The following is a 12,630-nucleotide window of genomic DNA, read 5'->3' on the forward strand; positions in this document are numbered from 1 at the left end:
ACCTTCTCCCTCTTCTTCAGCTTTGTTCTCCTTCTCTGTTCTCTGTCTGCAATCCTTTTTCCAACTCCTAACACACACCCAATACACCCCCCCCCCCCCACACACACACACCCCTGAGCTCTGGGTAAAAGTACAAATGAAGCAATCAGGAATATAAATGTACTAGAGGCCCGGTGCACAAAAATTTGTGCACTCGGGGGGGGGGGGGTCCCCTCAGCCAGGCCTGTGCCCTCTCACAGTCTGGAACCCCTCAGGAGATAACGACCTGCTGGCTTAGGCCTACTCCCGGGTGGCAGAGGGCAGGCCCAATCCCTAGGTGCAGCCCCTGGTCGGGCTCAGAGCAGGGCCGATTGGGGAGTTGGGGCACCGCCCCCTGTCACACTCAAGACAGGGTCGATGGGGAGGTTGCAGCGCCACCCCCTGTCACGCACAGAGCAGGGCCGATCAGGGTGTTGAGGAGCTCCCCCCTGTCACTCACAGAGTAGGGCCAATAGGGGAGTTGGGGCACCGCCCCCTGTCACCCACAGAGCAGGGCCAATCAGGGGGTTGGGGCGCCGCCACTGTCACACTCAGGGCAGGGCCGATGCGGAGGTTATGGCTCTACCCCATCACCCACAGAGCAGGGTCCGTGGTAGGGGGCGCCACCCTCTATTACCCACAGAGCAGGGCCAATCAGGGGGTTGGGGCGCCACCACTGTCACACGCAGGTCAGGGCCGATGGAGAGGTTATGGCTCTACCCCGTCACACACAGAGCAGGGCCCATGGGGGGCGGGGGGGTTAGGGTGCTGCACCCTGTCACACACAGAGCCGCAGGGCAATCAAGAGGTTGAGGCGCTCCCCCCTATCAGGCACAGAGCAGGGCTGATCAGGGGGTTGGGGCGCCTTCCCCTGTCATGAACAGAGCAGGGTGGATAGGGAGGTTGTGGCCCCGCCCCCTATCACACACAGAGCCGCAGGGCGATCAGGGGGTTTGGGCGCTGCCCCCTGTCACGCTGATCCCGGTGCTGGGAGGCATATTACCCTTTTACTATAAAGGATAGAGGCCTGGTGCACGGGTGGGGGCCGGCTGGTTTGCCCTGAAGGGTGTCCTGGATCAGGGTAGGGGTCCCCACTGGGGTGCCTGTCCAGCCTTGGTGAGGGGATGATGGCTGTTTGCAACTGGTCACATACCCTTTAGGGTGGGGGTCCCCACTGGGGTGCCTGGCCAGTCTGGGTGAGGGGCTGAGGGCTGTTTTTAGGCTGGCGGGTGACTGAAGCTCCCAACTGCTCCTTTTTTTCTTTTTTATTCTGGGCCAGCTTTAGCTCTGAGGCTCCAGCTCTGAGGCCTCTGCTGCTGAAAGCAGGTATCTGGTTTGTTTGGGTTCTATAATCGAAACACTGTATAACTCCAGCTCTGAGATCCCGGCTCCCTGAAAGCAGGTTTCTGGGGTTTTGTTTTGCTTCTATATTTGTAACAATGTTTCAAACTGCAAGCTCAGAGGCCGGCAAGGCAGGCGGGGAATGTTGGAGTCCTCTGTCACTGAAGCAAGCAAGCCTCATGTTAACTTCAAGCTGCCTGGCTGCCGGCCGCCATCTTGGCTGGCAGTTAATTTGCATATCGCCCTGATTAGCCAATGGGAAGGGTAGCGGATGTACGGCTAATTCCCATGTTTCTCTTTTATTAGATAGGATAAAGCAAAGAACATTTAAAAAGTAAAAGAATGTTAATTTATCTTTTAATTTTTAAAATTCGCCAGAGCTCTGGTAACTGATGATAATGAAGAAAAGCTCTTTTCAGATTCATTAGATAGTGATTTCATGGTCTGATTTTTCTCTCATTAGGAGAGTGTGTGATAATATCATCATTAGCAGAAGAAGGTTAAAAGAGAGCAGTAGTACTTCAAAAGATGCCATTAAGAAAAGGAAAAGGCAGGGCACAGACTGGGAGAAAATACTGGCAATGCAGTCTAACAATGGGTTTGTAAACTGAACAAAATCTTAGGAATCAATAATAAAAGACAGTCACAAACGAATATGTATTAATTGCCTAAAAGCACTTGATATGCTCTACATCATTAACCATCAAGAAAATGCAAGTCAGAACCACAGAAATTAATAAAAGGAAGGAGAATGGCAATATCAAGTATGGACAAGGATGTGAAGCACTGAGTACTCCTACTTAGCTGTATTGCTGTAATCATTGTACCACTACTTTGGAAAACAGTTTGGCATTTTCTTATCAAGTTGAGCATTCACTTATTATTTGAACCCTGAACCTCCACTCTAGGTATTTATCTAGTGAAAATGAAAACCTATATCCACCAAAAAACCTTGTGTATACATAACAACTTTATTCATACTAGTAAAAAATGGGAAAAAACAACAACAGATGTTCAATCAATGGGAGAGTTGATAAACAAATTGTGGTTTATTCATGCAGTGGAATACTACTCAGCAATAAAAAGGAATGGGCTACTGATACATGCAGTAATATGACAGAATTTCAGGAACAGTATGCTGAGTAAAAGAAGCCAGGCACAAAAGAGTATATGTTATATAATTCCATTTATATGAAATTCTTTTTAAAATGCCAAGCTAATAATATTGATATATTGTGATCAAATCAGATCATTACTTGCCTGGGTTTGACTGCAAAGAGGCGCTGAGTGACATTCTGAAATGATGGAAATATTCTGTAATGATGGGTTACCTAAATGACCCAACTCAAAGAATTGTGCAGTTAAAATGTGTGCATTTCATTGAACACAAGTTATATATTTCAGTAAAAACTTTTTAAGTAAAAAAAGAGCTCTAGACCAGTGGTTCTCAACCTGTAGGTCGCCAACCTGTGGGTCGCGACCCCTTTGGGGGTCGAACGATCCTTTCACAGGGGTTGCCCAAGACCATCGGAATACACATATATAATTACATATTGTTTTTGTGATAAATCACTATGCTTTAAGTATGTTCAATTTGTAACAATGAAAATACATCCTGCATATCAGATATTTACATTACGATTCATAACAGTAGCAAAATTACAGTTATGAAGTAGCAATGAAAATAATTTTATGGTTGGGGGTCACCACAACATGAGGAACTGTATTAAGGGGTCGCGGCATTAGGAAGGTTGAGAACCACTGCTCTAGACCCTGTACTCTGACTTCTTTGGCATTTGGGAGATAGCACACTTAGTCTCCCTATGGGAACCCTTCCTGATTATCTTTGATAATCATTGCCCTGGACATTAAATGGAAATCCTCTCACTAAGATGAAATCTAGCACATGGGTGGGATACATGCCCGGGACTCAAACAGCACAACTGGGATGTTTGTCTTTTAGAAATAAATGTAGGAGCACCTGAATGGGTCAGTAAACTGTGGCCCATGCTACTTGCTTTTGTACCTCCTTTGAGCTACGAATGTTTTTTATATTTTAAGAGGTTGTTTAAAAAACAAAAACAGTCCAGCCAGCGTGGCTCAATGGTTGAGCATCAACCTATGAACCAGGAGGTTACTGGTTCTATTCCCAGTCAGGGCACATGCCTGGGTTGTGGGCTCGATCCTCAGTATGGGGCATGCAGGAGGCAGCCAGTCAGTGATTCTCTCTCATATTGATGTTTCTATCTCTCTCCCCCTCTTCTTTCCACTCTGAAATCAATAAAAATATATTTAAAAAACACAAAACATGCCACAGATGTTTGTGTTCCTCAAAAGTGAAAATACTTACTCTTTGGACTTTTACAGAAAAAGCTTACTAATTTCTTTACTCTTTGATCAGCACACCATGCCTACATACAGTAACTGAGTCAATTTCTTAAAAACTTCTAATGAGTATCTTCTTTAAAAGTTATGCTCCAGCAGTTTGAAGTGCTAAGTGGTATATATTATGCATACAACCTTTTTTCCTTTCCTCTGAAGATAAATATGAACCCTGAATTAAATGGTATGACAGCTGTTTCCCCAGGAGCACTGGATTTGCTATGAATGGGCCTCTTTGGTTCTGTTCCTGCCATCCTGGTTAGAATGATATTAAAGATTGTGAATCCGGAACATCTGTGAGACTCTCTTAGCCATTCTGTAAAACATGCCAGCTAAATGTTTCTGCTTTGCCCCAGTGGAATAAATGGGAGGAGTCATTTTTACCCGTTAGCCTTCTGGAAAGTGGGAGAATAGCTTAGAAAATGTTTGAGAAGGCTATAGAAAGTGATTATCTTGTCTACTAGATTAGAGGATCCTCACTACAGATTCAGCAACATTAAGATTTCCCCCATAGAGTGCACTAGAACCCACATCAACTCAGAAACTTCCCACCTTCTCCCGTCCTTAGCTCCTGCCTCCTGTGATCTCATTTGCCTGATGACAAACTGCATGGATCTTTTAAAATTAATTTAGGTGCTCTGAGTATCTCTTTATTCCAAATGCTGAAGATGAACCTGGGGATAATTGGACATCTAAAATTGCTTTAGGAAAGGTGCTGCCTCTTTGGGGATGCCTCTGTGCTCATGACCCACACATTCACGGTGAAGGACCAGAGGAACTGTGGTGACAGTGCATGGACAAGAACAAGCAGCAGCCTGATGTGAGCTAACCCCTAAGTGAAAGTCTGTGAATGTTTATGAGACTTCTCTCTCTTTCCTTCAGGCCTACTCTGTCTACGACGAAGACATTGGGTACTGCCAAGGACAGTCTTTTCTTGCTGCTGTATTGCTTCTGCATGTAAGTAATTTTCCATGTGATAAATGGTATGGTGCTGCTAAGTTTAGTTTATTTTCTACTTGGTTTTGTCCTCCCTCCTTATTTTCCATTTACCTGATGGAGATTACACATGGCATATCTTTTTAGAAACGTACCTTTGGTGATAAAGTAAGAGATCTGAAGTCTTTTTTTGAAGTCAAGAACAGGACAGTTCCTCATTAGAATTAATTTTGTTGGCTAGAAGGGAATAAAGTGGTTATTTGGAGTTATTTTTAACTAGAACCCTCTAAAATTAAAGAAGTCAATGTAGCTGCCCCAAAATGAGCAGGTTCAGGACCATTATGAAGGAATGTGACAAGGAGGCCTTTTGCTTTTCCGTGATTTATTGTTGTATACTCTCTTTCTTCTCAGTCACTTTTATTTAACAGAATATTCCTTGAGCATCTGTTGTCAGTCCTGGGCTAGTGGGTGGGATTACAAATATGAGTGATTTATGATTTGTGCTCTCAAAGGCCTCATGGTCCAGGGTGGGGCACAGAGAATTCAGGCACATGCTTATTATTTTTATTCCTATGTCTTTATTGATTTTCCTTATGTTTATTAAAGAACTTATAGTGTGCTTAGTGAAAGCGACACACAAAGTAAGAGAATAATAGAAGAACTATCCAACCCAGAACTTTCAGAAAGACTTTTTGGAGGAGGCAGTAGCTTTGCCAAGACATAAATAATTGAGGTTGGGGGAGGCAAGACGAGAAAGGGAGGGAGTAGAGATTGTTAGACAAAAGGAACAACATGAACGAATGTATGAAAACACAGAAGGGCACAGTATATAAAGGGAACAATACGAAATTACAGTTCCTATACAGTTACTATAGGAACTGAATGCAAGGAAAGGTATGAGGCAAAAACGGTCATATGGGCAGGCACCAAATTACGAAGACTTTGTAATCATGTCAACAAATGTGGGCTTTAGAATAAAGCGAAGGAGGAACCATTGATCAGTGTCAAGTGAGGGAATGGCAGTCAGATGTTCATTTCAGATACATTCTTTATTACTCCCTTGTATTGGGCGGAACTGAAGGGAACGAGCAGCAGTAGAGAGAAAAGGAAATATCAATCTAAATGAGAGATGTTGGGACCCAGAGAAAGAGAAACAGAATTAAGAAACATGCAGGAGGCAAAATTGGTAGGTTTTATGGATGCATTGACAAAGAAGGATCTAAGGTAGCATGTCTAGTTTTCTAGTTTTAGTGACTTGGATGGATTATGTTATTTTGAGCTGAGAAACAAATGCATCCATTGAGATTGAATGAAGAAAAAGGGTTAGGAGGGGATGATGAATTCTGCTTTGAATTCCTTGAGTTTGGGATATTTGAGACATAGCTGCGTGAAGCTATCCAGCAACCAATTGGATACTGGAGACTGATGCTGGTGAAAAAACAAAAGTGAGATTATGAAAGTGGATCATCATCAAAGAAAAATAAATAGAGTAAGAAGAACAGGATAGAGCTCAGAGATGCCAGATATTTAAAGGGCTGATAGGGACGAAGAATCCTTGAAGGATTTCTGGATTTTCAACTGAGAGGAAGCAATGTATAATGTCAGATGCATCAGAGAAGTCCAGGAAGTTCAAAACAAAAGCATTCCTTGTAGGTTTGCATTTTGGAAATGAAGAGCAATTATAGTAGAGTATGGTTCTAGTTTTGATAACTTGATTTGAATGATAATAATGATATGATTGGTTCTATTGTGATTATTCACCTTCTTTAACTTGGAGTTTGTTTTCTTTGTCTGTTGCATTATCACCTGTTGTTGGTCTTCTTTATCTTGTCCTTACCTTCCCTCTTTCTTTGATATCTCCATGGCCAACCTGCTTGGCATTCCCTGTGATAATCAAGTACTTAATGGCCACAAATTCTCTACTACTAAACCCACCTAGTATCTCGAATTGTCAGGTCCCTAACAAGGGGCTGGAGACTGTAAGCAATGACATGGTATTATTATCAGGGCTCAGAGCCATTGTTCTTCTACAAGGAGCCTTTGTAGTGGCTCTGATGAAAGCTGATGTTCAAGCTGTGGATGGTGATGCTTTGTATTCCACAAAGTAGTCACTGAGTATATCACAGTCTAGCATTTTAGCATTTAACTGTAGCCCAGTGAAACACATTGTAATATATTGATTGAAATTCAATGAGAAGAATATCTTGCTGAGAAATCTGTTCCGAGATTTAACAGGTTTAGATATCTGTAAGTTTATATTTGTTTGGAAACACCTCCCCCTGAAAAAAAAAAAGAGAGAAGAGTGAATCAAATAGTCAGAAAAATCAAATACCCAAATTTTTTTTCTATATTATGTCCTCTCCTATTATAAGTGTTATATGGTAAGTCAGCCATTGTAAACTTATTCAACAAAATTGCTTTTAAAGTATGTCACAAGATGGATAGAAATTCAATCCAGGCTCTTACACTTTGTACATTAGTAGAATTATGCAGTTGTTGCCATGGCTTATAAATAACTTGAAATACAGAAATGCCTTCAGCATCTTTGAGGAAAGATGAACTGATAGTCCGCCTAGTGTTAATGAAAAATATACTGTAATTTTTAATTGAACAGTATGTGTAATACTTCTGTTAATCAGTATATTCCATTAATTGACCAACCCATTAACCAATTTGAATTAGAAAAGTTAACTAATTCTTTTCTTCCGTATTTTTGCCTCCATGGTTTAAATAGGTAGAAGAATATAGTCTAGCTTAAACAATTCTTCAAATATACTATCTCAGGTTCCAAGGAGATATGTTATTAGGGTCCTACTAATTTTTTTATCAGTTACATAAGCTATTGCTTCTTTTTGCTGCCAGACATTCTTTGGCAGCTCTACATTAATCATTGTCAGAACCTGCTTCTTTGGGGATGCTGTCTTTTCCTCCCCCATGGTCATTTATATTTCACATGCACTGCCTAAGAGGAAAGAAAGACCAAAAGTGAAAGTATGTTAAAAAAAAAAAGTTTAGAATTTTTGTGTTTTTTCATGTCTAAGTAGTTTTAGGAAATAATTACCTTCCTGCTTGGAAATTTCTAAAGGCTTTGATAATAGCTTTGTAACTTGTTATAGTTTAAACAATGAAAGAAGTGTTTATTATAGTAGATGCTGTTTTATCTATTGATGAGATTACAGGAAACTGATCATTTAGAATTGGAGAAGAATGTTATAGCATGGATTGCTTGTAACCATTATATGTTCACCAGCCTTTGAAGTTAAATATGCAATAATTAGCAATATGATCATTATGGTGTTAGTCTTTGCTTAATGGAAATATGATAATTTCCTTTTATATGCTTCATTTATTCTAAAAATCATATAACATATTTTAGATAATTTTTAAAAAATATATTTTATTGATTTTTTACAGAGAGGAAGGAAGAGGGATAGAGAATTAGAAACATTAATGAGAGAGAAACATCGATCAGCTACCTCTTGCACACCTCCTACTGGGGATGTGCCCTTGACCGGAATCGAACCTGGGACCCTTGAGTCCGTAGGCTGACGCTCTATCCACTGAGCCAAACCGGTTAGGGCAATAATTTTTAACCCAATATATTTTTACTAACATATCTGTGTGTTTTATTTAAAAAAAAGTTTTAAAAATTATGAAACCTTTAATGCACCCCTCAAAAAGACAGGTTTAGGATAAGATTTAACTAATAGACTTAAATGGGAAGCAGAGCTACTTAGTTTTTTGAAAATAAAGATTCCACAGAGTCTAAGGTGACAAGGTAGAGGCTTCCAAGTGTTTCTGTAAGTAAGAGTGTTTATGCCATTACGCTATTGAGGACTCTGTCTGCTACTTGACGTAGCCTTAGCTCAAAGCAACTTATTTAAGAAGGAAGTTTATTGGCTCACCTAACTGGGAAGGTCCAGGGCAGGGGTGATTTTGACATGGCTGGATTCCAGAATTGCTTAGTCAGGAACCTGTGTCTCTGTATCTCTGTTTCCTTTAAATTTTCTTGCCTTAATTATATGAATTGGTCACAAATGTGCAACATGTCTGCAGACTGGCCTGGCTCATATCCTTTCAGTTTTATAACTTCATTTAAAAGGGACCAGTTTTTTTGCTATAGCTCCTGCATTGAAGAAGAGGAGGAAGGGGTGGGGGGGAGGGGAGGGAGAGGGGGAGGAGTAAAGAAAATAAAGAGAAAGGAAGAAAAGAAAAGAAAAGAGAAGAAAAGAAAAAGGGAAAGAAAAGAAAAGAAAAGAAAAGAAAAGAAAAGAAAAGAAAAGAAAAGAAAAGAAAAAGGAAAAGAATTCCTGGAGGATTCTGATTGGCCTTGGGAACCTGCCGTCCCTGAGCCTGTTGCTAAGGCCAGGAAGATAGGATGTTCTGATTAGCCCTGTCCAGGCCTTGAGTCTCCCTCAATTGCTGGCAGTGAGCTGGATCAGCTCCTCCTGAGCAGCTCTCCTAGAGGAAAGGAGTTTTGATACCAGATGATAGGGAGACAGGATGCTAGACAGACACAACACATCATCTTATAGTGATGTTCTTACTACAGGAGTTTTAATAAGCCCTTTTATGTTCCCAAATAACTTTTTCTTAAAATCCAAGAGATTTTCCTGTTCTAAGTTCATTCTTGCATCAGTACCTTTGGGGCCATTCCCCAATATCCTCTTCATGTGTCCTGTAAATATATTCAAGACATGTTAAAAAACAATCCTCTGTCGATCCTTCCATTTTATTTATTTATTTATTTATTTATTTATTTATTTATTTATATTTTATTGATTTTTACAGAGAGGAAGGGAGAGGGATAGAGAGCTAGAAACATCGATGAGAGAGAAACATCGACCAGCTGCCTCCTGCACACCCCCCACTGGGGATGTGCCCGCAACCAAGGTACATGCCCTTGACCAGATTCGAACCTGGGACCTTTCAGTCCGCAGGCCAACACTCTATCCACTGAGCCAAACTGGTTAGGGCAATCCTCCCATTTTAGGTAACTTAAGTTTCTCTACCTTTTCAAAGCTGAACTCATTCAAAGGATAGTAAAAGCACAACTATAAATTTGAACTATGGTTTAATACCTTCCAATTTATATGACCTTGGAAAAGTTTCCTAAACTCTGAGGTTCAGCGTTGTTGTTGTTGTTTTCATTTATAAAATGGAAACAATATTATTATATTTCTAGTGTTCTTATGAATATCGGATACCTTATATCATGAGCATGAAGAGTCCCTATTTTGTATCTGGCACAAAAAGAGTGTAGCTGTGGGATTAAATCCAGGCTTTACTTAATAGATGTGCAGTTATTGGCAAATCACTTAACTTCATTGAACTTCACTCATCCACTATTTAAAATGTAAAAATAATTCCTACGTTGCAGATTTGGTAAGGATCAAATGGGATCATGAATGAATGCCTCTAATAACAGTAGCTACTACTATTCTTTGTAAAATTAATCATTATTTGCCCAGTCAATTTTCTTTGGACCCTGGTCCCATTAGCTTCAATTGACCACACGTTAACAGACTAATATGCTGTACAGTATGTTTTATATCTTATAAATGCACATTTAATTTAGATGTATTTTAGCATATATTTGCTTTAAGAGGAAAACAATCAGCTGGAAATTTTCATTCTATTTGCTGTTCAATGGGTGAACAGAAAATAAAGACTCATGAGTTTCTGATTTTCAGAACAGTCACTAGCATCCACCTTTGTTGAAGAAACCCAGAAAATTGGTAGACTGTTCAGCGCCTTCAAGGACAAAGGTAGATTTCTTGCAAAAAGATATGAAACAACCATTCAGATCAGAAAATTTAGTTTTATCCTAAATAAGAGTATTATTTTATATTATCAACAGATAATTTTGCTTTAAAAAATGTCTTGATGTGTGTGACTTCAGCTGAGTCTTAAAGACTTTTGAAGTACATAGGGCTGCTTTGTTTTGTGGTTCACTGCAGAAAGAAGCAGTGAAACTTGGAGATTGTCTCCATTCAGTGATTACCTTTGTTAGTACAGATGGCAGATCATTGTCAATATTTGTTACCAAACAGTGATTACATCATACTTGATTCTCATATTGTGCATGTGAGGCAGGTATTTAACTTTGTATTTCATAGTCATGGATGACATTGTGGTATCTTAAGTTAAAGGATTTAAGTGCTTATCACCTCCTTCTCTCAATAAAACAACACTGATTCCGTGACAAAGCTCCTGTACACAGCCAAGATGGATATGCAGTATTAGAGACCCATCTTATCTAATAAAAGACAAATAGGGTAATTAACCGTACCTGCGATATGCTTCCCATTGGCTAATCAGGGCGATATGCAAATTAACTGCCAACCAAGATGGCGGCTGGCAGCCATGCAGCTGAAGCGAACATGAGGCTTGCTTGCTCCAGTGATGGAGGAAGCCAAGGTTCCCCGCCTGCCATGGCCCGGCTCTGAGCCTGAAAGCAACAATGTTTCAATTATAGAAGCCAAACAAACCCCAGATAACTGCTTTCAGCAGCCGAGGCCTCAAGCTGGAGCCAGGCCTCAGAGCTGTAGCCGGCTCTCAGCTCCAGTAACAGCCATAGAAGGTAAATAAATCCCAGAATTAAAAAAAAACACACAAAGAAGGAAAGGAGAGGTTGGAAGCTTTAGTCGCACACCAGCCTGAAAACAGCCCTCAGCCCCTCACCCAGACTGGCCAGGCACCCCAGTGGGGACCCCCACCCTGAAGGGGGTGTGACCAGATGTAAACAGCCATCAGCCCCTCTTCCAGGCTGGCCAGGCACCCAAGCGAGACCCCCACGCTGATCCGGATCACCCTTCATGGCAAACCAGCTGGCACCCACCCGTGCACCAGGCCTCTATCCTATATAGTAAAAGGGTAATATGCAAACTGACCCTAACAGCAGAAAGACTGGGAATGACTGGTCACTATGACACACACTGACCACCAGGGGGCAGACGCTCAATGCAGGAGCTGCCCTCTGGTGGTCAGTGCGCTCTCACAGGGGGGAGCTCTGCTCAGCCAAAAGCCAGGCTGATGGCTGCCAGTACAGCAGTGGTGGTGGGAGCCTCTCCTGCCTCCTCAGCAGCGCTAAGGATGTCCGACTGCAGTTTAGGTCTGCTCCCTGCTGGCAAGTGGACATCCCCCGAGGGCTGCCGGGCTGCCAGAGGGATGTCTGATTGCCAGCTTAGGCCCAATCCCCCGGGGAACAGGCCTAAGCCAGCAAGTAGTCATCCCCTGAGGGGTCCCAGACTGAGAGAGGGCACAGGCCGGGCTGAGGGGACCGCCCCCCCCCCCACGAGTGCACAAATTTTTGTGCACTGGGCCTCTAGTCATGTAATAACATCTGATATTTAATTTAAAAAGATATTGTTCAATGACTTATTTTTATTGTACTTCAGACCAATTACATATCAATGATAAAACTGGCATGTCTAATTCAATGAACCATTATTTTCATAAATTAAATAGTTATTTTAATGCTTTAAAAAAAGGTCAGCAGGTGCCACAATACTATGTAGTGGGGAACCCACTCTTGTAGTAAGATGAGGTTGACAGTACAGCTAGGTGTTGATTCTCAGATCCTGACTGATTCTCTTTATGCAAATTGAGGGGCAAGCTTAATAGCCAATACTAAGTACAGATAATACAAAAGATTTTTATATTTAGCATTTGTCATATTAAAAGAGATCAAGAACTGATATAGTTACCTTTGGCTGCCTCTTGCTTCCACTTTCACACCTGTCCTTTCCCACTACATTTTTGCTGGCTCTTTGCAGGTGACACCGATGGCCCTACTAGTCTACATGCCTTCATTGATAAAGGCAGATGTATTCAGTTTTGCTAAAGTTATCCTAAACAAATATTTAATACTTGATATTTATTTAAGTCTATATGCTAAGATCTTTAGGGGATGCAAAGTTAAAGCTCATTCCCGAGTTAGTAGGAGCATAA

The 12,630-nt window shown here is 41.3% G+C and overlaps 1 protein-coding gene across 3 annotated transcripts in view; it reads left to right on the forward strand.

Annotated features, from left to right (window-relative positions):
- The window catches only part of RABGAP1L (RAB GTPase activating protein 1 like), a gene marked incomplete at its 5' end in the record, with an annotated part of 440,168 nt that overhangs the window by 264,031 nt on the left and 163,507 nt on the right, over positions 1–12,630 (forward strand). For all 3 annotated transcript variants that reach the window (XM_081112106.1, XM_081112105.1, XM_081112107.1), the window contains one exon: positions 4,624–4,698. In XM_081112106.1, coding sequence (XP_080968232.1) covers positions 4,624–4,698 — 75 coding nt within the window. The remainder of the gene's footprint in view (positions 1–4,623; positions 4,699–12,630) is intronic.

This window comes from Myotis nattereri (assembly GCF_964212035.1).
Source record: "Myotis nattereri genome assembly, chromosome: 18".
NCBI classification, from domain to species: domain Eukaryota; kingdom Metazoa; phylum Chordata; class Mammalia; order Chiroptera; family Vespertilionidae; genus Myotis; species Myotis nattereri.